Source organism: Pleurodeles waltl, chromosome 10 (assembly GCF_031143425.1).
Source record: "Pleurodeles waltl isolate 20211129_DDA chromosome 10, aPleWal1.hap1.20221129, whole genome shotgun sequence".
In the NCBI taxonomy this organism is placed as follows: Eukaryota; Metazoa; Chordata; class Amphibia; order Caudata; family Salamandridae; genus Pleurodeles; species Pleurodeles waltl.
The window spans coordinates 505,652,202-505,679,838 of NC_090449.1; the positions used below are offsets into that span (position 1 = coordinate 505,652,202).

Consider the following 27,637-nt stretch of genomic DNA (forward strand, 5'->3'; position numbering starts at 1 on the left):
CAAAACAAACTCAAACTCATACTAGTAGCACCAACTTGGGCAAGACAACCCTGGTATACAACACTACTAGACCTCTCAGTAGTGCCTCATGTCAAACTACCAAACAGACCAGATCTGTTAACCCAACACAAACAACAGATCAGACACCCAAATCCAGCATCGCTGGATCTAGCAATTTGGCTCCTGAAGTCTTAGAATTCGGACATCTAGACCTCACACGAATGTATGGAGGTCATAAAACAAGCTAGGAAACCAACCACAAGACATTGCTATGCAAATAAGTGGAAAAGATTTGTTTATTACTGCCATAATAATCAAATTCAACCATTACACGCATCTGCTAAAGACATCGTCAGCTACCTACTGCACTTACAAAAGTCAAAGTTAGCTTTTTCATCCATTAAAATACATCTCACCGCAATTTCAGCTTATCTGCAAATTACGCACTCAACTTCATTATTCAGGGTCCCAGTCATAAAAGCATTTATGGAGGGTCTGAAAAGCATTATCCCACCAAGAACACCACCAGTTCCTTCGTGGAATCTCAACATTCTCTTAACACGACTTATGGGTCCACCTTTTGAACCCATGCACTCATGTGACATACAGTACTTAACATGGAAGGTAGCTTTTCTGATAGCTATAACATCTCTCAGAAGAGTAAGTGAAATACAAGCATTTACTATACAAGAACCCTTTATTCAGATACATAAACATAAAGTAGTTCTACAAACAAATCCTAAATTCTTACCTAAAGTCATATCACCGTTCCACTTAAATCAAACAGTGGAACTCCCAGTATTCTTTCCAGAACCAGATTCGGTAGCTGAGAGAGCATTACATACATTAGACATTAAAAGGGCACTAATGTACTACATAGATAGAACGAAACAAATTTGCAAAACAAAACAATTGTTTGTTGCATTCCAAAAACCTCATACAGGAAACCCAATATCCAAACAAGGCATTGCCAGATGGATAGTTAAATGTATTCAAACCTGTTATATAAAAGCAAAAAGAGAACTGCCTATTACACCAAAGGCACACTCAACTAGAAAGAAAGGTGCTACCATGGCCTTTCTCGGAAACATACCAATGACTGAAATATGTAAGGCAGCCACATGGTCTACGCCTCATACATTTAGCAAATATTACTGCGTGGATGTGTTAACAACACAGCAAGCCACAGTAGGACAAGCAGTATTACGAACTTTATTTCAAACAACTTCAACTCCTACAGGCTGAACCACCGCTTTTGGGGAGATAACTGCTTACTAGTCTATGCACAGCATGTGTATCTGCAGCTACACATGCCATCGAACGGAAAATGTCACTTACCCAGTGTACATCTGTTCGTGGCATGAGACGCTGCGGATTCACATGCGCCCTCCCAACTCCCCGGGAGCCTGTAGCCGTTTTAAGTTGAGAAAAAAATCAAACTTGTAAATTTGTAAATATTTTACTTTTAAACACATTATGTACATACATATTTACTCCATTGCATGGGCACTATTACTAGATACACAACTCCTACCTCACCCTCTGCGGGGAAAACAATCTAAGATGGAGTCGACGCCCATTCGCAATGGAGCCGAAAGGAGAGGAGTCCCTCGATCTCGTGACTCGAAAAAAGACTTCTTCGAAGAAAAACAACTTGTAACACTCCGAGCCCAACACTAGATGGCGGGATGTGCACAGCATGTGTACACTGGGTAAGTTACATTTTCCATATATATATATATATATATATATATATATATATGTATATATATATATATGTATATATATATATATATATATATATATATATATATACACACATGTTCAATGGCATATGTGGCTGTAGATACACATGCTCTGCATACTTCTGCCATCTAGCGTTGTGTGCAAGTTGTTTTTCTTCGAAGAAGTCTCTTGAGGCATGAGGCAAAGTGACAACCTCTCTTGGTGATAATGCACATGGGCATCAACTCCATTGTTAGATTGTTTTCTTTCCACAGTCTGGTTCGGACTATTCTTCAGCACTCCGGTTTGGGACCATTTTCGGGCTCCCTTCAGTCCGTTGTTGACCTCTATATCTATTGGTATTGTTTTTGTTCGCATTCCACTGTGGTCTTTAAAAAAAAAAAAAAAAAATCACACATCGATTCAACGTTTTCCAGACGCGGCCCCTCGAGCCACGCCAGTTGTGGTGTTTTCTCATCTCATCGGATTCGACCAATGATGCACTGCTAAGGGCATGGACTCCATTTCAGCTCTGTCCCAGCTGCCACGCGAAATAACCGCACACCAACCTACATCAGGTTTTCAACCTGTGTCTGTCTCCTGAAAATAACAAAGATGACGGTGAGGCCTGCGATTAAAGAAAACATTGCACAACCGTTGAGCGTGTTGGAAACAAATGCAGCATAAAGACATTAAAGAGACACCCAACATTTTTGGTCAACACTGTCGAACAGGCAGAGGAAGAATTGCACGAGGCCTCGACAGCTGAGAAAGAGGCCCTTTCTATCCAGTACTCCAGTTCCGACTGCGATGTCGAGTTTGGCCTACAGATGCAGGACTTTCCTTCAGGACAGCACTCATCAAGAGACACATTGTTAGGACCAAAACCACGGCTCACGGGCCACCACTGCCAACAGGCCATGGGAAGCACGGACCATCTGCTAAGGATGTCCCGCCCTCAGGGTTGGCACTGAAAGCAAAGCCTAAACCTGCTGCACAGAGCCAACCCACCTTGGTGCCAAGCCGACCATCTGCCTCATTGGGTCCAATCACCCCGGCCCAGGCTGCTTTGGCTCCTACACCTGGACGCAGAAACCAAGATGAAGTTAGTCATCGAAACCCTCCATTTCAATATCTGCTCCATAACCGATTTTCCAAACCATGCAGGAGAGTCTCGATCCAAAACAGAAAAAACAACATATACAGCCTCTTACTGATTGGATTTTGGCAAAGCAATGCAGCCAGCGCCAATACCATCAAGCCCCAGCTATCATTTAAAGAGGCAGTTGACTTACCTGTGCCTCCTAAGAGGGAGGAGGACATTGAAACCAGTCCTCGACAGCCTCCTCTGTCTGCTTCTCCTCCTCCTTCACCCCCACCGCCCCCTTCACCACATCACTCACATAGTGATATAGGCAACATTACACTACAGGGCTTCCCACAGTCCTACAGTGTTTCAGGGAGGGGGAAATGATGCAGATCAACAGCCCACAGATCCGTGAGGCAGTTATGACATTGACACACACCCCCTTTCCCACCCTCCCCCGGGAAACTGACCCTGACCTCTAACCAGCTAGGCAATCTCCTCTGGATGATGCATTATCCTTCCAGAACTGAGCGTTAGGGCACCAGCATATCACCAGAACCCTTTGCACAAGGATCCCATTGAAGATGATTTTCTCTTCGAGACACTTTCCGGCACCACGAGGGATGTTAATATCTGCCCATGTTAAAGGGGATGCTCCGCCACTCGGATGAGATTTGGTGTGGGCCGGCATTATAACCCAGAGAGTGGCTAAATATAAAGCTGCACCCTCAGACCCACCTTCAATCAAGGGCCAACAACCCCCAGACTCACTGTTGGTGTCTAATGACTGCAAGAGAGCCAATTCCCAGACAGCGGATGCTCCTCCTCTCGATACGGAGTTTAAACTTGACAATGCTTCAAGGAAGAGAGTGGCAGCACAAGCCACACACTATTGGCGAATAGCCAGCACCGACGGGTTGTTGGCAAGGTACGACTGGGCCCATTGGGACGAGATGGAGGAACTACTCCCAACATCTCCCAAAGGAGTAAAACAAAAGGGATCACAAAATTGTTCAAGAGGGCAAACTAATATAAAATAATTCAATCAGGTGTGCCCTGGACTCAGTGGACACAGCCGCCAGGGGCATCAATACCAACATACTGTAGACCCACGTGGCTACTCATATCTGGCTTCAAGCCAGAGGTGCAGCAGACGCTCCTTAATTTCCCTTTCAACAAGCAACACCTGTTTGGTCCCCAGGTAGACCAAACATTAGAAAAGATGAAAAAGGAAACAGAGGTTGCTAAATTGATGGGGGCGCTACAAACCCCCACTCTTCGCAGTTCCTTTCGATGTCCCACATACAAACAGGGCACCAAAGCTGCGCCATCATATGTCTCTACCTCCTCCTACAGGCAACAGCATCAGACCTCCCCTTCAAGGGGATGTTACAGAAGCGCGTATAGGGGAAACAATTCAAAGGGTTGTTGAAAGGGTGCCTCCCCTCGCACCACACCCTCCACCTCCAAACAGTATCTTTCCTCATTCCACCCCCTCCCCCCCCCCCCAAACATTTAACACCTGTCAAGGAATGACTACAACATTTCTTTCCCACCTGGAAAATCATAACAGATTAGTGGGTGTTAGATATTATCCAACATGGTGGTTGTTTGGAGCTCATCAAAACATCGCCAAACATCCCACCTTGCAAACACAAACTCTTCCTAGAACATCCTTACTCAAAGAGGAAGTACAGGCTCTCTTGCATTAAGGAGCTATAGAGCCTGTCCCTCTTCAACAGCATGGCTCAGGACTTTACTCCCTATACTTTTTAATTCCCAATAAACACTGATTACCTCGACGTCTGGTAGACCTCAGGCTGTTAAATCGTTACATCTTATCAGAACATTTCCATATGGTAACTCTTCAGGACGTAATCCCTCAGTTAAAACAATACGACTTTGTCTGCACTACACTTAAAAGATGCCTTCTTTCACACCCCAGTCCATCCAGCTCACTGCAAATACCTCAAGTTTCTTGCAGTGGTGAGCAAGACCATAGTCACTTTGTCAAGAAAAGTCACGCTCCTAGTGGGATCGTCATTTAGTTGTGTAGAGGTGAGTGTAATAGTTAAGTAATTCGGTCTGTACGACCATGGTGTCTGTAACGTGAGTGCCATCTAATCGTTGTAATTGTGAGATATAGAACGCTTCCCTGGATGGCCGTAACACCCTCGCTGGTGTTTTCACTGGTCTCTCCTCTTCGCTGTAGCGGCGTGCTCTTGTGTATTTCCCCAGGCAGTGGGCTTCTCGCTCCGCAAGATCTTGGAACTCTGCTAGTAGAGTAGCTTGGTGATCGGAGTTGGCCTCAGTGGGTTGGTAGGCTGCTGTTCGATCGAGGTCTGCTAGAGCTTTCTCGGTGTGGGACAGGCTCTTGCGTATATCACACAGCACCTTCCCACAGTGTAGCCTGGGATTGTACAGAGTCTTTGAGCTCAAAATATTTGATAATGACAGCACGGGGTTGTGTGTGAAACATTTCAACATGAAGAACCATGTTGGGGAAAAGCCTATGGCGTTTGAGACCTCTCTGCAACAGGAATGCGCAAAGACATTACCACTGCGGCATGGTCGGAGAGTGTCTGCAGGAGGTGTGTGAAGGAGTGAAGCCACAGCGTAAGCATGACCGATATCAGCCATTAGTCAATTCATGACCATGTGTTGTGGGGCGCTGAGTGAAAGGTATAGGCAGGTGTGTTAGCGTGTCACAGACACCAGGGATCTTTGAGCAGATATGTGTTACAGATATCATGAAGTATACGCAAGGAGCAATGTTTCCCTGCAGGGTTCTGAGCCATGGTGCCTAATAAGGGATCTAGAAGCATATTGAAATCCTCCCACAATAAAATGTGGTCTATATCCATGTTGTCGATTTGGGCTTGTAGGGATTGATAGGATTCCGGGTCATCAATGTTAGGACGTACATGTTAGGTTATAATACATGTGCACTGCTAAGTGACCTACTACCATCCCATATCTGCCTTCCTCACCAGAATGAGCGGCATAAGGCTGAAAGATGTTTTTATGAAACAAAATGCATTCCTCCGTGAATAAGAACTGTAGCTGGAGAAGAATCGGTGTGTGCCCCAGACATTTGCAAACCTGTGAGAAGGCCTAGGTGATAGGTGGGTCTCCTGCAGGAAAGCAATATCAATGTTGTGGCAATGCAGAGATTACAGTACTTGTTTGCCCTTAATTGGATTGTTGAGGCCTTGGATGTTCCAGGGCAGAAAGGTGACGTCTACAAACGGATGTACAACATAACCTGTAGACATGCACAAAAATCGTAAATGGACTGAGGCGCACCATGTATGGCATATAGGCTTTGTGGTGTGTTAATGCAAACAAACAATAGCAATTAAACAAACAACCAAATGAAAAGCATCCCTCCTTCCCCCTGACACACACCTGGCAGAGTCATAACAAGTAAATCTCAATAGACTCCGAAAACAATTAAACATTTTCCCTAGTTCAACTGTGGTTTAAAACCTCATGGTAGTGGCAAAGAAATTCTGCACATTAATGGGATCATAGATCAGTCAATGCAGTCGTGTTTGTTAGAAGCATCTTTTGTATAGCTACAAGAGAAACATGCGGCACAGGGGCTCTTGGAGTGCCAGGACCCTAGTTAGTCTTGCAGCTAGCTTGCACAGCAGCTACGTAGTTCAGACTGGCAGGAATAGTTCCATGGAAGCAGAGAGTAGTGAGTTTGGAGGAGAGCTATTGGTGGAGCTTGCCCAGGAGATGTGCAGCTCTGCACTCGTTGCTTACAGAACGCCAAGGCATCAGCTGGGGTGATAAAGAATCTGGCTCTTCCATCAACATCCACACGTAGCTGGGCAGGGTACATCATTCTGTAACAAAGTCCCAGTTTGGGAAACGCAGCCTTGGCCTAGTTGAAATTACATTGAGCCTCCTGAGCTGCAGTTGTAAAATCGGGAAACAAGGTGATCACGTCTCCCTGATATTGTAGCGGGTACAGTTCACGTGCCTGTAGAGTAGCCACATTTCGGTCTCTGAAGTTGAGGAGCATAGCGATGATTGATCGTGACGTGCCCCGGGCACAATACAGGGGCCAAGGGAGCAATGTGCATGTTCTATGACAAATGTAAAGTGTAAAGTTTTGGCATCTCAGTAGATCAGAGAGCAACTTATTGACAAATAGGTCAAGACCACCAGTGTCAGTCAATTCCATGACCCCAGAATATGGATATTATTGCAGTGCCCTCTGGCCTCAAAGTCTTCGTTGTTTATTGCCACTGCCCTGAACCAGGTCTCCAGTCTCTCTAATCCCTCAACTGCAGCGGCATTGCCGTCCTTCAGGCCAGAGATGTGTTCCTCAGCTCCCAGTATGCATGTGTACTGCCTATCTAAGTGCTCCTCCATTTGGTCCAGGTGATTCGCCGAAGTATCAAAGCGAGCGTCAGTAGCCCTAGGTTAAGTCATGAAGGCATCCGTGTCAGCCGACTGCTCAGTCACAGGGCCTCTGGTCATGCCACCCTCCATATCTGATGAAGTTACCGTCTCTTCAGTGGGCTTGGATTTTTCAAAAGGCAGTTTGCATTGTTTTGGACCGCTGTGCACCATCTCAGCAGCAAGTGCGATTGTGTCTTGCCCTATGCAAACAAAAGCAGCTTGTGTAAATGAGTTCCAGAGGGGTGGTAGTGAATAGTCTGTCACTATTCCCCCAACCAGCAGGCCCACGGTGTCATTAGGGGTAAGTGCCTAGCACTTTCAGGTATATAGGAAGGTGTTATACAGCCCAACTGGGCGAAATATCCCCTACATAAGAGTACATAGACCAGTGCACTACAGGCCTGTGAGGACGCTCAGTGTTGCAGTGCAGTCACATTTGTGCAGCAGGAGCCCCGCTATTAAGGACACCAATGGCATGGGGTATGGCTTGGCCGTCTCGTAAGATGGCCGCCACTAAGTGAGGCTCTGCGGGCGGGGGACTCCTGCTGTGTCTTTTTCCTCCTTTCAGGCCGTCCGCCTCCTAGTCCTCTCCAGGAGACGAAGGGGAGGACTCGGTGAACGCTGTGGGCCATCTTCCGGCGCTGGTCCCGGTCCGGAGGCTGCGTTTGATTGCTCCGGCCTGTCGGGCCTGCTTCTGCTGCACAGGCTCTGCCGGCGCTAGAGGTTCGGCCACCAGAAGCAGAGCTGGTCAGAGATACGGGGAGTGGCCCCTTAATCCCTTGTTTACCTACATCTCGCACCCCTGTGAGACTTTGGCTTCAATTCCTGCCGGTGGTGCTGGCTGCAGCGCTGCTGGCCGCTCCTGTGGGGTCTGATCGGCAGCACGGTCGGGCCGCGGGGGTGCTCACTGACCGGTGCAGGGCTGGGCGCTCTTGATTCCATCTCCCATTGTCCTTTGCTGGATTTAGCGGGGTTGGGGGTGCGCCTGGCCTGCGGGCACCCTTTTTTGGGGTGCTGGGGGTGTGGACCCCTCTCCCCACTCCCCCGCCCCTTTTTTTTTTTTTTTTTTTGGTGCCTGGAGGAACAGCCGCTGGAGACCGGGCTGGTTGGAGATACGGGGAGTGGTCTCTTATTCCCTTGCTTACCCAGCCAGGGGTGGGAGGCTTTCGCCACTGTTCGTGCCGGTGGAACTAGCTACAGCGCTGCTGGCTGCTCCTTTGGGGCCTGATCTGCGACAGTCGAGTCGTGTGGCAGCTGCCGCGGGGGTGCTCGCCGACCGGCTGGTGCGGGGACTGGTCTCCTGATTGCATCTCTCCGTGCTTCGGTGGATTTGGGGGTTGGGGGTGCGCCTGGCCTGCTAGTGGCCTTTTTTGGGCGCTGGGTGGTGTGGAACCTCCGGCCCCCACACTGCACCGCACCCCACCCCACCCCTCCTCCTTGGTGTCTTGCGGGGCTTGAGTCACGGGGCCTCGCTGGCGAATGTGTTGATACTGGGGACTGCTACATGCAGTATTTTTGGTGATATCGACCTGCTGTGTGGGGGATACCAGTGACTGGGCCTGGGGCTTGATCCCCACCCCTGCTGAGGCATATGTGACTGGCTGGAGTGGGTGCCCTGGTGAAGCCTCTGGTCGCGGGGATACTATCTGGCTGTAGACTACTATTGTGCGGAGTGGGGGTACCTTCTCTCGACCCTGGTCTGGTTGGCGACGCAGAGCATGGGGAAGGCTGACCAGAAACAGTCAAAGCTAGTTTTTGAAAGTGGGAAAAAGAAAAGTGGCCCGGCTGGCCGGTTGGCGGATGATCTGCCGCTTGAGGAGGAGGCTGCCGCTTCTTCCGTGAAGGCCATGTTGTTGGACCTCAAGCATAGCCTGGCTAACGTTGACGCCAAGCTTGACCTGGCTGAGCAAATGGGCCATCTAAAGGAGCGGGTTGATGGGCACGACACAAGACTTGTACAGTTGGAGGCACGCACTTCGGACTCTGAGGACAATCGACGTGGTGACTGCGAACAGTTGCTGCGCATGGAGCATGTGCTGGAGGTTATCCGGAATAAAAACTAGGACCTTGAAGCCTGCTCCTGCTGTAACAATGTACGTATTTTGGGCCTTCCGGAGTCGACAGCCATGGGACGCATGGAGAACTAGGTCGAGACCATGCGGTCTGCGCTGTTCGCTGGCGAACTTTCCCAAGTACTGGTGGTGGAGAGGGCCCTGAGATTGCTGGGGCTGCAGCCTCTGCAGGGTGCACCGGCCTGTCCTATTATTGTACGTCTACTAAACTATAGGGACAGAGACACTATTCTTCGACTGGCTAGAGAGCGTCGACCTGTGATCTACAATAATACTGAACTGAATTTATTTCCCGACTACACTCTTGGGGTGCAGGCGGCCTGTAAGGCCTTCCTGCCGGCCAAGCGCACTCTGAGCCAGACTGATGCCAAATACTCCCTCATTTATCCAGCTAAATTGCGAGTGCAGCATAAGGGCAAGCTGCACTTTTTCACTGACCCAAAATTGGCAAATAAATATGCTAAATCTGTTCCCAAAAAGGCGCTGTCTGGGGGGCCGCGGGTTGGCGGTAGAGAGAGATATGCTGTTAGTGACAATGACTGAAGTCTCTGGATTGTTTGTGGCCCTGCGGTTGACCTGCCCGGTGCCTAGTTGTCCGTGCATTTGTTGCTAATTACCATGTTGGGATGGTCGGTTCTGTTATTTAGCTCACAATGGGAGTCCCCTTGCCTCCCATCCCATTTGGGATGGTTACCGGATGGCCTCGCTGACTCCCCATAGGATGGGTCCATTGAAGTTGTTTAATGTCAAGTTGTGAGGAATCTATTTGGGACTGGGTGGGCTTGTAGTACTGACCCGATTGGGGGGTTGGCATGGGTGGTGGTTTGCAATGTTTCGCATTGGGGTTTGCTTCTTTGCTTTCCGTTCTTTCCTCCTGTTTTCTCCTCTTCATGTAGCCAGTGCCCTTTTTGTGCTGGTCTGGGGAGTGATGTGTATTGATAGATTGCTGGGATGGTACTGCAGAGTGTGATGTCTGTACGCTGCCTCACTTGGAATATCCGTGGGCTGAATGATGGGCGTAAGATGCAGTTGATCTCCGCCTACATGCAGTGACATGCAATAGATATTTGTATGCTGCAGGAGACTCATTTAGTGGAAGCTACAAAACACTGAGTGAAAGCTGGTTGAATTAGTGAGTGGCATGCTGCAAGGTATTTGAGAGATGCACAGAGCGTGGCGATCTTGATCCGGAAGGGTCTGCAATGGCGTACTGATCCAGATGGTCGCTATGTCATGATGAGAGGCACGCTGTTGGATAAACCTTGTAGGCTTGTGTCGATTTATGAACCAAACACCGATGGCCCTGAGTTCTTTGGGGAAGTTTGCTGGCTGATCTGCTTGCTGGGCTTTGGATCCCTGCTGTTGGGGGGGGGGAGAGAGGGGGGGGGGGATTTCAACGTGGTGCTGGACTTTGTGGCGGACTGTGAGTCGGGCTAGACCATAGGATGTGGCTGCGGCTAAGACCCTGTCTCTTGTAATGGCTGAAGGTGCTTTAGTTGGAGAGCTGAGCATGGGGCTGACTGGGAAGGTACTTGCGTTAACTATGTGCAACCGCTTGGGGTCGACACTGTTGACGTGCACGGCGAGGGCCTGGACTGCGGTGCGCCAATGTGCAAGCGCCATTTGTGCCCTTGGTGCCATTGTGTGATATTGCTACTGCGACATTGGCAGAGGATGCCTGAGTCTGTGAGTTTCTTTGAGAGTCTAATTTAACAATCTTAGGATCTTGGTTCCCGGATGGAAGGTTTATTTCCCTGGAGTCTGCCCTTGTTGATGTGCGAGACTCAGCGCTGCACAGATTATTCTCTCTCAGAATTCGAGCCCTGCTCTGCGCCCGTTTTCCCTGCTTTCCTGATGCGCCCCCGATGTACCGAGCTTTGGAACTGCTATACCAAACGAGAACTCTGCGCAGGCTTATCACTAGCCTATATGTATGCATGCAGAATGCGGGTCTGCTGCTGGGACTAAGGCAAAGGCCCAGTGGGAGGCAGAAATCGACGAGCCCATCCAGGACGAGGTGTGGCGACAATGCTTTGCGCATATGCGAGAACTGTCGCCCAATTACAGACTGCGTCTTATCAATTTTAAGTTCTTACACCGCTTGTACTACATGCCCTGTAGACTGAAACTTATGGTTCTTAGAGTTGATGCGAGTTGTGAGAGGTGTTGGTCTCCTGAGGCTGGCTTTTTGCACCTTGTGTGGAGCTGCACAGCACTGCGGAAATACTGGACACCGGTGCTGCAGGCGACTGAGGAAATGACAGGGCTCCTGCTGCCGCACACCCCTCTGCTCGCCCTGCTGGGCCATGTCGAGGAGATCCCCCCTGCACACCGGAGACTGGTGGGGCTATTGTTGGTGCTTGCCAAGCATAGGGTTGCGATTTGCTGGGAGCGACGGCGCACCTCACGCTGCTGTGACTGATTACAGGACGCTGCATACTGCCAAGAACAATTAATGATATAATGGGAGCTCATGCCTAAAGGATCCTGGCCGAGAGATATATGGGCCCCTTGCGATCCTACTTGGAGTCCCGGGCTTTGAATAACATGCGAGTGACCGGTACTCATCGCTCATAATGCAATGGATGCGCTCCGCCTCCACGCCATTATATCACCGCTTATAATCCTGTTAGCGGTTTGACGGCTACTGTGCTTTGACTCCCCCCTCTTTCTCGCCCCTTTTTCCCTTCTCTTCCTTTGACTTCTCTCTCTTTTTAGTATTCACTTTCTCTCTGCTCTCCTGCCTTATCACTTTCACTCCTTCTCAGAATTTATGCCTGGACGTTTTCATGATGCGGCTCTGTTCAGTCATCGCTGTGCGTTTTTATGTTGCATTCTCCTGGATATATACTCCTGTTTGGTTTCTATGACACTAGTTGTTAATTGTACTATTTGTTAGCTATCAGCTGTGTGGCGGGCTCTAGAGTATTGTCAATTTTGAGTTTATTTATAATTGCAAAAATAAAAATATATTTTTAAAAAAAAGACACCAATGGCAAATGACAGAACTCTGTTGCAGGTAAAGTTCATTGGGCTTGTAGATCAATTGATGCAATTACTGGTGTCAGAGCACGATGTCAATGGAGGTGCTCGTATTTTAATCAGTTTCCTGTGGCCCCCTACCATGTGTAGTTGGTTCGCCAATATACCCCGAACAGGGCCTTCGTCGAAGCTTCACTACGCTGTGGAGCTGTGCTTCAATTTTCAGCCGACCAGGCCTGGTGCGACACTGCAAGGAGGCTGCACGGGGCTGCAGCAGCAGCTGGCAGAAGGAAACACCTCTCCTGTCGACTTCCCCCTCACCATCAGGGCAGAATGGATTGCCTTTTTTTGGCAGAGGCTGCCCAGCCCATCCGCCCTGTGTCGCAGGCTCACCCGAGGCCCCTGTCGTCTTAGGGCCTGCGAGGCGCTCAAAGTTGCCTAATGCGATTCTGCTTCCCGGCTCGTTTGGAGGTTTGGCAGAATACAGCCACAAAATGATAAAAGGGCTTTGTGGCCCATTAAAGACCCCTAAGAGTTTTCAGGCCCCCAACTGCCAAAAGCTTCAATGCTGTGCAGCGATCTCGGTTGCTGGCATGGCCACGCCCCCGTATTGGCAAAGTTAAAGCTCTGCAGTGTGGTCTAGAAATTATTATGATGTTGAAACCCATTTTTCACTGGGAACCATGATATATTTGCCATAATTTACAGTTCCCTGTAAATTATAGGTTTTTAGAACACTGAAGTTTATACGGTAGAAGTACCCACATATTCTTGCTAGGGTTGAAGCAATAGGTAGCAAAAGAGGAGTATATAACGCCCCTCTCTTCTATTCACTGCAAGAAATTGAAGGATTGTGAGGTAAGATGAGTGGCCAAGAGATGTAATCACTGTTCCCAACTGCTTCCCATCCCTTCTCTTCTCCTGATCCTCCATGTCCTCGGTAAGAGTTTTCTCTTCTCGGGTCCTCTGGCAAGTGAGATGGCCCTCAGTTTCTCTTTTAACCAGCCCTCACTCTGGCTATTACTAAAGCATAGAGTATGAGATATTGGATGTTGATCTGGTTCCCTGCCATGTGCAACTGCTGTAAATAAATGTATCCGAACTTGAAGTAAACACTTAGACACTGCTTAGGAAGTATCAGGGTGCGGGACTTTGTATCCTTCCACTCTGTCACTGGACACTAGTGATTCTTTGCCAGCTGGGAACTGGCAGCAATGTTTTGTTACTGGCAATTATGAATTTGCTAATTGACAATAAGTGCTCATGGGAGAGAAAGTGCTGTGTGTGCCTACTGGGAACTGGTAATTTTGGGTGTATATTTGAAACTAGTGTGGATGTTTTATAATAAAAAAAAGTTTTAAAAGGTGGTAATGATGTAAGGTTACTGATGGGATGGGAGAGGAAGTGGAAATTATATGGATGTCAAGCACAGAAAGCAGTGACTTTAGAATAGTTTTTGGCCAGAATCTTGGTGGACAGTGAGGAATATTAAATATTTGAATATTTAGATGACTCAAATAGCTCAGATGTATGAAAGCACCTGAATAATTGGCTTGCCTATGTGGTAAGGATGCAAAGAGAAATATTCTCTTCTAAAAAGTGTTGTCAAAAGAAGAATTTGGCATTTCTCTTCTCCCACTCTACACATTAACATATCAGGGAAAGGAAGGCAGCAATGTCTCAATCCCTGGTGTATAGGAATTCCTGATATGATTATGTATGTCTTGGTGTGCCTGTGCAAGCACATGCATGGGTGCTGGTCTCCTTCACCAAATAAAAACTTTTTTTTTTTTTTCTAATACTTATTTAGCTAAATTGTATATGCGCGTAGAATACTTTTTAATTTAGAAAAACAACCTGGTAAAGGTGACACTATATGTTCTGACTTTGCCCATTGTACTTAATGTAATAGTGGGCTGTGGGCTTTGTTCTTCTAGTTTCACTGTGCAGGACCACCTAAAAGAATTCAGTCCTCAAATCCTTTTGTGAAGTCTAGAGATGATTGTGCTGTGGCACATCTCTCTTTCAAGATTGAAGGGCAAGTAACAAACATAAGAAGCAGAGGTAAGTGAGGAGGATGCAGGGAACAAAGGGAGCTATAAAATAGACTAACTTCAAAAATAATTGAGGAAGGGAAGATGGCGTAATCGAATGACCAATGTTGGGGTCTTAATAAGGATGATGGAGAAGAGATGGAAAGTAGCAATAGGTCTGATTCAGCAAATCATGGCCATGGATAAATAAAACAAGTTGTGAAGGTGTTCCCAGAGAGGGAAATGGGCAAGCAAGAAAATTATGTGAAGAACTAGGAAGAGAGCAAATCATCCAAGGACAGTAAGAGTTAAGGTCAATGCAAATCTCAGAAAAGCGGAAGCCAAAGGACATCAGAGAAAAGAAATCAGAAGAAAAAGGAATTGTTATTTGGTGGCTGTGCAGTGATTGTATTCTTAGCATTTGAGTCTGTGGAAGGAAACAGTGTAAAGCTTAACCCAAGAGATCACCATGGTCAAAAGGGGCTCAAAAACGCTGAAAAAGTCATACCAGGAGGTAGCTGAAGCTCCCCTCCTGCATACAGTAATCTAATTATTAAAACTGTCTTAAAGTGAACGAGGAAATTAATACTACTGCAAATGTAGAGGCACATGAGATTGCAAAATCCTCGTGCAACTGTCTAAATCCTCGAGTCCCACAGTACCCTGCATTCTTTCAATTGTCTGTGAGCAAAAAAAAAATCTGTCACTAGTAGTTCAAGCAAAACACTTGCATAGATCCTGCTGAATTCATGGTCCAAGGCTTATAAATCCTTTCTACCCCACTATATGGGCACAGTCAAGCTACCTGATGTTGAGTCTTGTTGAACAAACCGTACAAGCAAGCCCCACTTTGTAGTTGAAACTATGGGATGCACCAATCATTAACATCTAGAGGGGAAACCAATCTCAACTCCGCTAGACTGCAAGTACTGTTGGGCACTAAAGCAAAGTTTGGGACTGCATGATGCTCAAGTGGTGCATGGCTGTTAAAGAAAAAATGACCTGACATGATCAGGCTGTAAATGCTGTTGACCTATATCATGACTTTTACTTCTATGTCATCATCATTGATATATGGGTCTTCCCGTAGTAATAGTCTCTGTTCAACCAAATTACTATCCAGCAGCCTAATTCGCACTTTTGTTTTTAAAAGATCTGTATATAAGTTTATCTGAAAGAAATTACTGTGATGGCGACATCTTGGAGCTTTATGATGCAAAATAAACACAAGTATTGAACATAGAGCTGTAACAGATAGTGTGTCGTGGGAATTAACGTTCCATGCCCTATCAAATGGTCAATTAATATGCCCCCACAGTGTCGTAAGTCCATTCTTAGACATTGCAAGTGCAGTGTGACCATATTGAATATATGGGCTGGAAGTTTGTCATTACAAACTCCACAGCTCCATAATGGTTTCCCTGCATACTGGGAAAATTGGTATCAAACTTCTCAGCTCAATAAACCCACACTGATGCTAGTGTTGGTTGTAATGTAAAATGCACACAGAGGACATCTTAGAGATGTCTCCTGTATTTCACCTAGCCTTCTAATGTGAGGCTGACTTGTCTGTGCCAGCCTGCCACTAACAGGCAAGTCTCTGACCCCATTGGGTGAAAGCCTTGGTGCTCTCTGGAATTAGGGACAAAGCATTCTATGGGTGGAGGTGCTTCACACCTCCACCTGCAGGAACTGCAACATTTGGCTGTGAGCCTCAAAGGCTCCTGCTTTTTGTAACACTGCCCCAGGGCACTTCAGCTAGCGGAGATACCTGCCCCCTGGCCCAAGCCCCACTTTCTGATGCAGGTCCGGCATGAAAATTGGTAAACATAAGGAGGAATGACCACCTCAGCTGGGACCACCCCTAGGTTGCCCAGAGAGCGCTGAGGTGACCCCCCTCCTTGCAGAATCCTCCATCTTGTTCTGGAGGAGGATAGGCAATAGGTTAGGAATGCATCCCCCTCCCCAAAGAGAGTGGGCATAGGAAGGGTGTAGCCACCATCAGGCCAGTAGCCATTGGCTACTGCCCTCTGACCCCTGTAACACCCCTAAATCTAGTATTTAGGAGCACCCCTGAACTTTGCTCTTGAGATTCCTGGCAACCTGAAAAGAAAAAAGACGTAAGAGCTACACCAGCAGAGAAGGTATTCCAGAGGACAACTGACTTGGCCGCTGCCATACCGGACTGTCTGTAGTTTCAAGACTCCTGCAACAAAAAAAACTATGCATCTTGCAGGACCAACAACCTCTTCAAACCCCCAGAGGAAGGACTGCCTGCCTACCCAAGGGCCAAGATCTCCCGAGGACAGCGGCCCTGTCCACAAAGAAACCTTCAAAAAGGACTTGAGAACTGCCCCGGATCCGCGAGTCCTGCCCACTCTGCACCTGATGCGCACAACCCATGTCCAGGTGGCCCACCGGTCCTGAGAAGGTTCCCAGACGATTCCAACCTTGAGTCCATCCTGGGTTGATCCCCCCCTGGCCAGCATGACTACACTTGCAGCCTAAATCCACAGGATTGCTGAGGGTGTGTGTTTGATGCTGACCTGTGGCCCCTCCGGTGCTGATCAAAACCCCCCAGGTCTGTGCCCTGAAAACACAGGTACTTACCTGCAAGCTGTTTCTTTCTGAGTGCCCCACAGTCTCCACAGGATTCCATTGGGCACCTGACACCATCTTTGACCTCTGCACCCAGCTGGCCCATGTTGCTGGTGGTACACCTTTGGTGTCTTCCTAAACTGTGCCCTGTGGACACCTTAACCCCGAAAGACTAGGATCGTAATTAGAGTACTTACCTGCAAATTGTGTTACTTTTCCTCCCCTAGGAGTACATTGCTTTCTATGAGAAATTGCAGTATCTACTTTTCACATTGAAAAGTATTACTTACCGGAAAACTGTTTTACTTGTGAATTCTAAACAAAGTGCATTTGATACTTGAAAGTGATACATTCTTGAAACTGTACTTACCTGCAAGAAAGATTATTTTGGCTCTTGAAATAAAGTAACAAAGTATATATTTGATAGTGAAACCATTGGCCTAGAGTTAGTAATTAAGTGTGTGCCTCATTTCTTGACTGTGTGTACAACAAATGCTTACCACTACCCTCTGATAAGCCTAACTGCTCGACCACACTACCACAGAAGAGAGCATTAGTATTATCTACTTTATCCTCTGGTGATCCACTGGATTCTGTGCACACTATACCTCACTTTGGTATAGTATATACAGAGCCAGCTTCCTAGACTTTCCACTTAGGGTGTTACATCAGACACAAAAGTTGATGAGAGGAATTATTGCACTAAATCCAACCATTGGCATTCACTGAGGTTAGCATCCCAACCCATTGTTCTTTTGCTCAATGTACCACCTCAGTTTCGACGCACCCAGACGTGGGTCTTGTACTCACTGCCACTGGGACAAAGCTGCAAGCAACTGACAAGCACCAATCAGGACGAAACTGGTCTTGAGCTGGCTGTGTTCCAGTTCAGGGAGGACCTGACATGGCAGTTCGTGCTCCTATTGGAGCAGGGTCAAGACTGATTTGCATATGGTTGGGCCCAAACTGAGGTTGCATGGTGGGCAAAAGAACAATTGGTTGGAATGCTACCCCCAGCGATTGTCAGTGGTTAGATTTATTCCAAACACACCATTTGTGTGTTGGCTATGTTGGATAGTCATGTTTTAGTGAAAGGTGGGCAGCCGTAGTAATAGTCCAGGGTTCGAGGAAGTGTTAACCTTAAGCAAACAGCAGTATATATTCTCAATTTATTATGAGGTGGGACTAGTTAGTAAGATTGTAGCTTTTTCGGCAGTATAATGTTTGTGTTGGATGAAAGCTCTGCAGACGTTATTTGGATGCTGATGTTTTGCAGGAGACTAATAGTTTTCTTGAGCGCTTAAGAGATCTTGGGTGAGTATAACAAAGTTTCTAAATGCACGCTGATCGGCAAGTATGACATAGTATGAGTGCCAAATTCATACATCTCCCAGTTGAGATGCCATTATTTGATCAAGCATTCTTTTGTTCTTATTTGTGACATTTGTTTTCCAGTATTTAGGCCAACTGACCTCCATTCCTGGATACCTGAATCCTTCCAGTCGCACTGAGATTTTACATCTGATCGATAATGCAAAGGTGAGTCCTGCATATTGTGGCCCCTCACAAATAACTGGTGTTCATTTGTTTATGCTTGTGTACTTTTTATACCTGCAGCATCATGCTTTTCATACACTTTAAAAGTCTCTGGGGCTCTGGAAATATAAAGAAACGCATAAAATACTATACAGGAGTCCAGCATGGTGTTCATCTTGACTCATTAGTATTATTAAGGCTGTGACCATACAATATACATCATAGTGTACTTGGTAGTACTATATATAACCAAAGCAAAAAACCATCAACCAGAATTAACCCTCCCTACGATGAAGCAAAAATAGTACAATTACTGTAGGAGAATTTTGTTATGTAAAAATTGCCAATATTATTTAAAGTTCTGGTGTTTTGTGTGTTATTTCCTTTCTAATTGACTTCTTTCTTAAAGGGTGCTGAGCTTTTGACCATCCATTGTTAACATGATTCATAAGTGGGTCTTCTGCTTGCTATTGTACAGTGTAATAGGCATGAGATGATTTCTCTGAGATAATTAAGGAGATCAGTAAGTGAGGGCTGTGATGTGAAATTGTTTTTTAACATCTAAAATGATGTAGGAGGAAAAGGAGCATAAACTGTCAATCCCCACAGCAAACCCACCCCCCCCCCCCCAATCCCCACATTCCTAAAGTTGCATGACAAATGATTTCACGCTTGGAGAGGAGAAACTACAGTGGTGCTGAAAGATTTGAAAACACATGGAGAATTGAGTTTGTGCATCTTGTATGGACCTTTTTCTTCTGATGGACATGACTAATCATAGATTGCTCACTTGTAATATTGCCACCTTCAGGCTGCATCTGGAGTTTTTCATAGCAGCTGCTCTTACATGCTGGTAGGTAGGGCTATTGGACTCCATGACCACCTGGCACTGTCCCCGAATACGAGAGTGCAGAGCTACAGATAGCTATGGCCCCTAAGCACTGATGTCAGTTCATTTCTTTTGCACCTTTCAACATGGATCCATAGCTCCGCTTCTTACTTTGTCAGATTGTACCCATGGCAAAATCTCATTTTAGACAGATAGTGTGCCATGGAAACTGTTTTGACAGAAACAGCAGGCTTCGAACTGTATTGCGGCTGTGTATGACTGTCACTGAGCCATCCGATGTGTGCCTGTGGTGTCTAGGATCTAGGCACCACTTGCGTTGTGCAACAAATGCTCCTTGATGCACCCAAAGGCCACCAAGGAGCGGGAGGCAAAACTATGAGCAGAGCACAAAAATTGATAAAGGTAGCAGTTCTAGATTTGCATGGTCCCTCTCCAGATGCTGGTTCTGCCCCATATCTCTGTATTCGGCAAGTTGAAAACGAAAGTCCATCGATAAATCGCTCCAAGAGTTCAGGAAGTACATCTGGGGCACACATTGTGCTGTCACCACACCAAAGCTCCAACTTTCAGCCCATTTGGAGGCTGGTCCCAGGGATGCCCAGTTTCTTAGGCCATTGCCACCCTGCAAGAGATAGAGGCCTTCAGGGATGTCCTGCAGTAACTGTTTCCAACTCGATCTGGAGTGCTTTGGGGCCACAGGAAGCCGCTGGTGCTCCCTAGTTGGACTTCTACCAACAGGATACATTCTGGCTTCTTCCTGGCCTTCTCCTGACTCCGGAGGCCTCGTAAAAGTCAGTAGTCCTGGTGTTGACTGGGATTCCAACAGTTACTCTCTCCTCTCACTATACTGATGGTGGTTTTAGCTAGATCAACAGAATGCCAGTGGAGTTGACACTTTCACTGAGGCAGAGCTAGACTCCATAAAATGTCCACCTGCGGAGGAGATTGGTTGTAGTCTGCAGAGCAGCAAAAATATTAAATTTACAACTACCCACAATAGAAACCAAGCAAGCCTTCTGACAAATTTCTAGGTGGGGCCTGGAACCTCAAGGGCCCTTGCTGTCCTTCAGTGAGAGCTTGGCTGAAACTTTGATGACGATATGGTCTAAGCCATGCTTGGACATGCCTGTAAGTTTCCCTGTAGGTAGGTGCCCTAGACCAACCCCTGCCAATCAAGTGTTCCCCAAACAGCAGCCTCCTACAGAGAACTTCATTGTTCAGGTCTCATTAGGTTGAACGCAAATCCATTCCCTACTGTGCCCTCAAATAGGGAGTCAAAACGCATCCCCACTTTAAAAAAAAAAAAAAGTATTTTGTTTGGCCAGCATGGTTTTATGATCCCTGAACTTGGATTGCTTGCTGGAATCATACACATATGCCCCATGACACCTGGGCAGGAAGTTATCGCTGTTGAAACCTAATATATTTTGAGACACATTTGCTCAGGTGATCCAAGTTGTACAGGATGCAGCCAGGTAGGTTATGAGAACTGTTCTAGTCAAGACTGGTTGTGTCTGTTGTGCATTGGGCACCATTCTGATGATATAGTGCCTTGCTTGAATGTGTGCCAAAGAATTCGATGGGGATTAGCAGGCATCCTTGATGGACATGCCTTTTGATGGCTTCAGACATTTCTGTGAAAGGCTAATTGTGCATTGGAACAATTCAAGGACCACTGAGGTACAGTGCGCTCTTTAGGTCTAGCCTCTCCTCGTCCGTTCCACATTCAGTACCTGAAGTTTGGATGATACTCATGGGCTGTTGCCTACCGCAAGAGGCCGAACGGGAACCTGTGCAGCAACCAGTGCAGCCCTTTTGCAACTCAAGAGGATCCAGTGGTGACGGAGAACAGAAATTTTAGTCTTCCTTCTCACCTGCCGCAACAGCAGCCAGGCCCCATTGATTTCCTTTTCCCATGGTCATGTTCGCCCAGTAAGTGGAAGAATTATTTTTTTCCAACCCGACTGCATTAGATAAGTAGAATTGCAGATGACTTAAAGAGATTAATCCTTTTGAACCCCTTCCTTCAGACAGACAAATTCAAGATCTTTTGACCCTAATCTGTTTCTCTTTACATTTGGGTGATTGATTGGTGCCCTTGGACTTGCATGGTGTGTTCTTTCATGTGCCCATCCTGCATTTTTAGACACTCTGGTTTATGGTAGGGTCAGAACATTTCCGATTTGCTATTCTACCATTTATCCCCACCTGTAACCCCTCAGATGTAAGGAATATGTGGATAAAGTCTTCACCAGAAAGATAATTACAGAAGGTAAGTAAGTTCGTTAAGCACCCAGAGATGACTTTTACCTATCCCTATTGCCATGTTTGAAGGCTGCCCCAACAATTAGTGATGAAACTTCTGGATGTTTATCTTACCTAGACGAGCTCTTTGCCAAGGGTTCACTAGGAGGGAAGCAATTTTGTCAACAAGCTCAGAAAATAGAAGCGAAAGTGTGAGGACAAATTGGATATGATTATCTCTGAAAACAGTGTTTGTTATTTAGATGAGGGTGGCTAGCACATCTGTATGTGTATAATATAAAGAGCATGCCTCTAATATTTGATGTGCTGGTGTGTTACACTTGAACAATTGAAAGCAAGAAAGCAGTGCAAGGATCTGTTGTGCTTGTACCTGTGTGTCCAAACATTGTGAAAAAATATTGATAGTGATCCAAATAGTAAAAGGTCTGTCCCTTACATGGGATCCTTTTCATACTTGTGCTTAGCTGCAGATGTGATGAAGGCAAATTCCTGCTGCTATTGCTCATGAATCAATTAGTTACATTTGAGAATCACTGTGAGACTAGCTTTATCGTAACAATGGAAGGGACCAAAGATCCTATGTTGAATTAAGATAAGACACTTGAATAGTGGAAAAATTAGCAGCATTAGTCCATAATATATTAATAAAATGTGAAAAAATATGAAACCCATTGAAGACTTTCGTCCGTGGCAAATTATGCAAAGACGACCTATCAGAGTGGTTAGGAAGAGCGAAAAAGGATGACTCTGATTCCACAGAAGAGCATTCATTTTATGTTAGTAGCTATTGATATTGCTGCTTCAGCGTTCTCTGTTGATTCCCCATCATTGAAATAAATCCGCTATCGCACCTTTTTGATCAGATACGTTTTCCTTTTTTTTCTTCCCTTTCTCTTCTCTCCATTTCTTAGTAAATAAGAGAAAAATGACCAAAACAAGGCTTTGACCTTCCTTCCACTGCAAATAGTAAAAATGTGGTACCTTGGTTCTTGGAGAGTTCAGTCGACGAGTTTGATGCTGGGTCATCTTGCACATTGCTGGTGCTGCAGGCCTGTTTGAGATTGCTACTGCTGCAGTGGGCTCTTCATATGCAGTAGAATCGCTGTTATAGCCATGAGTGCAGTAAAGAGCCTTGTCTCCTTATACATTTTCTATAGATTAAAAAAGCGAGGTTAGCCTTTTGAGCAGTCCTTCTGCAGGTACAAGGTAATCTGGTTCAGATTGAAAAGGACTAGACAATGATGATGTTACATCAGGAAAGCAGAAGATGTAAAATCAAGACCTCTATATGAAGAGGCTTTGAAATGTTTTATCCTCCGCAGAAGCAGCTGCAGCAGGCTCCTTCAGCACAAGAGCAGATCTTCGTAGATAAATATCAATCTTTCATACTTGTGGTCTTCAGTTAGACCTTTTCACTTCAGGACTGAATAGGAAATGCCATGCTTATTGCTTGATAGAGTTTCCCCAAAGGAGTAGTTTGTCTGGGTTTGTACGAATATTGTGCCCTTACAATTTACATTATAATTTCTCAAAAATTTAATTGATTCAAAAGGTAGGGCAAAAGACTCAACAGAGTGACCATATCACCTACACAACTTTGGATTGGGCCAGATGTCCCTCCTATTCAAACATCTTGGAATTCTTTCATGTTCTTCCATGGCCTCTTCTTGTGCAGTACTATTGACGTTCAGTAGACGCATCCAGTGCTACATCGGAAAGTTCCGATCTCAAATGTACATGCCTGGATTAGGAAAGGTTAATATTTTTGTTTGGGAGGTAATTGGTGTTCTTTTTGAGGTTTACAAAGCCCTCAAAAAAGTATGATCTTTCTCTTAGAAAATATAATTTTGAGACGTGCCATTAAAGGTATTTAGATTGTTTACAAGTAAACACAGTGGGTGAACTTTCCAGTTGGACTGGCAAAAAAGGCACTCTGTATTGGCAATGGATATTTGCAACCACGGGGTATTGTTTAATTTGTCTGTGATGTTAAGGTTTTTGTAAACAGTTACAGAATTGGTTCCCTTCATCCTGTCCGTTCCCATTTTGCAATTGAATTTCATCCCTTTTCTCATGAAGCATCCATTCAAGTATCTTCATTCTTACCATATGAAGTATTTTGTTATTTTTATTGGCTATGCGTTTGCCAGGAATGTAAGTGAGTTTCAATTTTCGGTAGCTTCTGCTCTTTTGACACTATTGGCTAAGGATACATTTATATTAGTTGTACTATCCTCCTCATGTGTTGAAATGTAAAGAAATAGTACATGTGCTCAACTCTAGAAGAACTGTTAATTTATTTTATTTGTTTATTTAAAGTATAGCTCGGGCATAGCCACAAGACATTAATCATTATCTTGTAGCAGCTAAGCATTTCAGAGTTGATGTAGAAAGTTGTGCAGAGCTGTCAGAAAAGAAAACCATTTTGCTACAGATGTCCTTATTTGTTATTTTTTTTTAATAAACTTACAGATAAAGACCAGTTATTGGTTTTTAGAGACTACTTAGTTGCATGCAAGCTTGTTACTTTGACAAACACCACCGTTTTGATGTGTTTTTTTTTTAGAAATTAATCTGTTTATTTTGGCTGTCTTTCTGAGCTTTTTTGTGTGAGTTAATACTTTTACACAGCCCTCCTTTTCAGCACTGCTTTGAGAGTGGGTCACATGAGTTTGCACAAATCAGTATCCATAAGAACAAGATACGTACACTTTACAGAGTTTGGTATGATTAATATGCATCTTCCCCCAGATTCCTTATCTTCCTCCCTTCTATTTAAGTGATTCAGAATTTTCTCTGTACTGATATCAGTGCTCACAGTTTCCATATTGGATCCTTGAGGTTTTGTGGATCAGCTGTTGCTGTCCATCAGTGTCACCAGGTGCAGGTGATACTGCTTCAAAATTATATATTACAGTCTGGCGCCTTGGAATGGCTTTCATAAGTATTCTGCTTGAAGATACGTATCTATCATAAAGAACATTTCCCTGGTGAAGTAATTTGTTTTATGGAGGTAATTAAACCCGGTGTTGATAAATATGATCATATAGTCTCCAAATCAAATCTGATATAGTCACTCTGGGGCCAAACTGGGATCCAACAGGACCAATGACTTTCTACGCACTTCCATATCCGCAACACACCATATACAGTAGGAGTGTGTGAAATAGTAGTAGACCTGGGGGTAGGGTAGTGGAATATGACATTAACGGAATCACTGACTATCAGCACTCTGACTCATCACTCTGATTCGCACTGATGTCTTCTGAGTCGTTGTGGTTTTCTAAAGATAAGATTATTAACACAAGCATCTAATCGCTGTATTTCAATACATGCTCTTATAATTGAAATACCTGCTGAAGGTGGGATGGCGTTGTTCTTTCTTTCTTCTCTGGATAATATCCCCCACAATGCCAACCAAAGAATACCCATTGAAGCTAGACCTCTCTCTCATACAGAGAACTGTATCCTGCTGTAACTTATGCCGATAAACTAAGTCTTCAAGGTTTTGATCAGGTCTACCAAAAAGATTCTGGCTACAGCAAAAGTATTGTGATTGCTTAGCAAAGACAGTCTAGGCTACGGGTGAGTGTAACTTCCGTAGTTTGCTATTTACTTAGCACAAAACTCTTGCGTCCAAAATAGACAAAAGAGGATGCATTTTTCACTAAGAAAATATTGCTAAATACAACAGAACATGAACAGCAGCAGCCACTTACTCTCGCTAAGTTCTTTGTTCCTGTGCTTCTTTGGTAGGATTTTTGTGTTGGATTACTCATAAGTATGTTAATATGTGTAATTGCGTAATTTTCGATAATTTTGTGTCAGAGTAATGAGAAATTACCAAAATTACTTCAGTGTAATTAAAATTGACCATGCTTACTCTGAACCATAAGAAACTTGTATTCCATAACTTAAAAAAAGACCCTGCCTTTTCCAAACATTGAGAGTTCTGTGGTCTCATTTGAAATTAGTTTCCTGAATTGCATGTAGGCGACTACATGTAGCACATCATCCAAAGACATTAAGCCTTGCGAGGCCTTCAAATGTAGTGCTAGTCTTTCCTACCCCGAACGCACTGAACACTTGTGAGTTTGGGGTCTTGTACTTGCAAACACACCGATCACAGGAAGTTAAATTTCTTCAACAGATCATGACCGGAAGTCCTTGAAAGCCATGGAACCGCACAAAAAGTGAGACAATTTAAAGTTAAGGTTTAAACCTAAAGAAGTCTCATCCCTCATCTGATTTCTACAGCAGACTCCCTCCCTCTTTCTGCATCAATGTCAGGAGCTTGTTTTAAGTTTAAGGTTCTAGGGAGGAATTCCCCATTCGTAAATTAAAGATTAAGCACAGCCCTTTTTTTTTGTCGGCCACACTATGTCCTAGGCGATGTCCGCTTTGATGGTGAAAGCCAACTCATGAGAGCAAGGATCAGTTAGAGTAGAATGCTTTGACTGGTTTTACATCATCAGAAGGTAATTGTCATGCACACAGATGTTGGTTGTTGAGAAATGTATCCTTGGGACCATTATTTGTGTTTGAAAAGGTAAACGTTTGAAATTGATGATTTGGAAGATAATATGTTTTGTTTCATCTTGATGGGAGCCTCCCTTCAAATATGTGAACACCATTTGCATTGTTTGATCAAAGAGTATTACAAAATATAGACCAGATGTGCTCACCAAGACAAAACCTAGGTGTAATGCCATGCCAATGTCAAGGATAATTGTTTGGTTGCTAATGTGAATTGGATGATACACACTGTTTTGTAAAACTAGACCTAATTTTATGAATTTTATGAATTTTATGCCTTCTTTAAAACCATCATAACTTTAGTAATTTTCACGTGCCCTGGAAATGGTATAATACTCATCAAAAGATGAAGTCTCCGAGTATTGAAATATTATAGTAAGAAATAATGTGTTTTTTTCCAGAGGGCACACCAGCTCCCTGGACAGTTGACCCAAGAGCACGATGCAGTGATCAGTCTTTCTGCATACAACGTCAAACTGGTGTGGCGAGAAGGGGAAGATATCATTCTCAGGGTTCCCATCCATGACATTGCAGCAGTGTCCTACATCCGAGATGACGCCTCACACTTGGTTGTGCTTAAAACTGGTAAACAAAGACAGGAATGAATGTACTTTCATGCAAGGATAATGTTTGCTGCCTGCATGGCTTTTGAATGTGTAGACACCTCACTATGGCAGCATTGTGGACTGTCTGCAACTTGTTCACCCCCTCAAGTTCTGTAGTTGTGCCACAAAGTATTATTTGGTGATGCCAAAATATGTTGAATGTCCACGCTGGTGAATTGATTTTACTTTCAAAGTCTAGTTGTATAAATAGTTGCATAGACAGTTTAAGTTACTTTATGAAGTCTTCTAATGTGACTATTCTTCTTTCGATCCTCCTAATCCATCCTCTTCTCCTCTTCCTGATGGTTTTCTGATCCTCTTCTGTCTTCTTTTTTACTCCTCCTCCTCCAGACACAGTAGTTCAATTTCTAATTAAACACCTACCTAGCGTAAATGACCTTTGTGTGGATGACTCACTGTTGGAGGCTGGCCTGGTTTGTTGTTCCCTAGGTACTTGCACCTTATACCAGGTCCAGTTATCTCTTATTAGTGAAATGTAGTCATGTTCTAGCAGCTTAGGCTGTCTAGAGGTAGCTATAGCAGAGCAGCTTAGGCTGAACTAGGAGACATGCAAAGCTCCTGCAATACCACTATAGTTACACAGTACTTATACACAATAAAAGACAATACTCAGTGTTCCCCAAAAAAGGTACTTTTATTTTAGTGACACAAGGCCAAAAATATCTTAGAGGCAATACTCCTTCTGGAGGTAAGTACAATACACTATATATACACTAGAGACCAAAATCAGGTAAGTAAATAGTCACAGAATAGTGCAAACAGTAGAAAATACGATATAATGTAATAGCCCAGGGGCAACACAAACCATATACTAAGAAAGTGGAATGTGCATCACCAGTTCCCTCCCTCTTATCAAGTGTAGTGTGTGGAGGGGCACTGGGAGTGTAAGAAAACCACAAAGGTGAGTAAAA

General features: G+C 45.0%; 1 protein-coding gene across 6 annotated transcripts in view; it reads left to right on the top strand.

Annotated features, from left to right (window-relative positions):
- Nucleotides 1–27,637, top strand: part of CCM2 (CCM2 scaffold protein) — a 326,059-nt gene that overhangs the window by 193,043 nt on the left and 105,379 nt on the right. For all 6 annotated transcript variants that reach the window (XM_069210904.1, XM_069210900.1, XM_069210899.1 and 3 more), the window contains 2 exons: nucleotides 18,369–18,452; nucleotides 26,502–26,685. In XM_069210904.1, coding sequence (XP_069067005.1) covers nucleotides 18,369–18,452; nucleotides 26,502–26,685 — 268 coding nt within the window. The remainder of the gene's footprint in view (nucleotides 1–18,368; nucleotides 18,453–26,501; nucleotides 26,686–27,637) is intronic.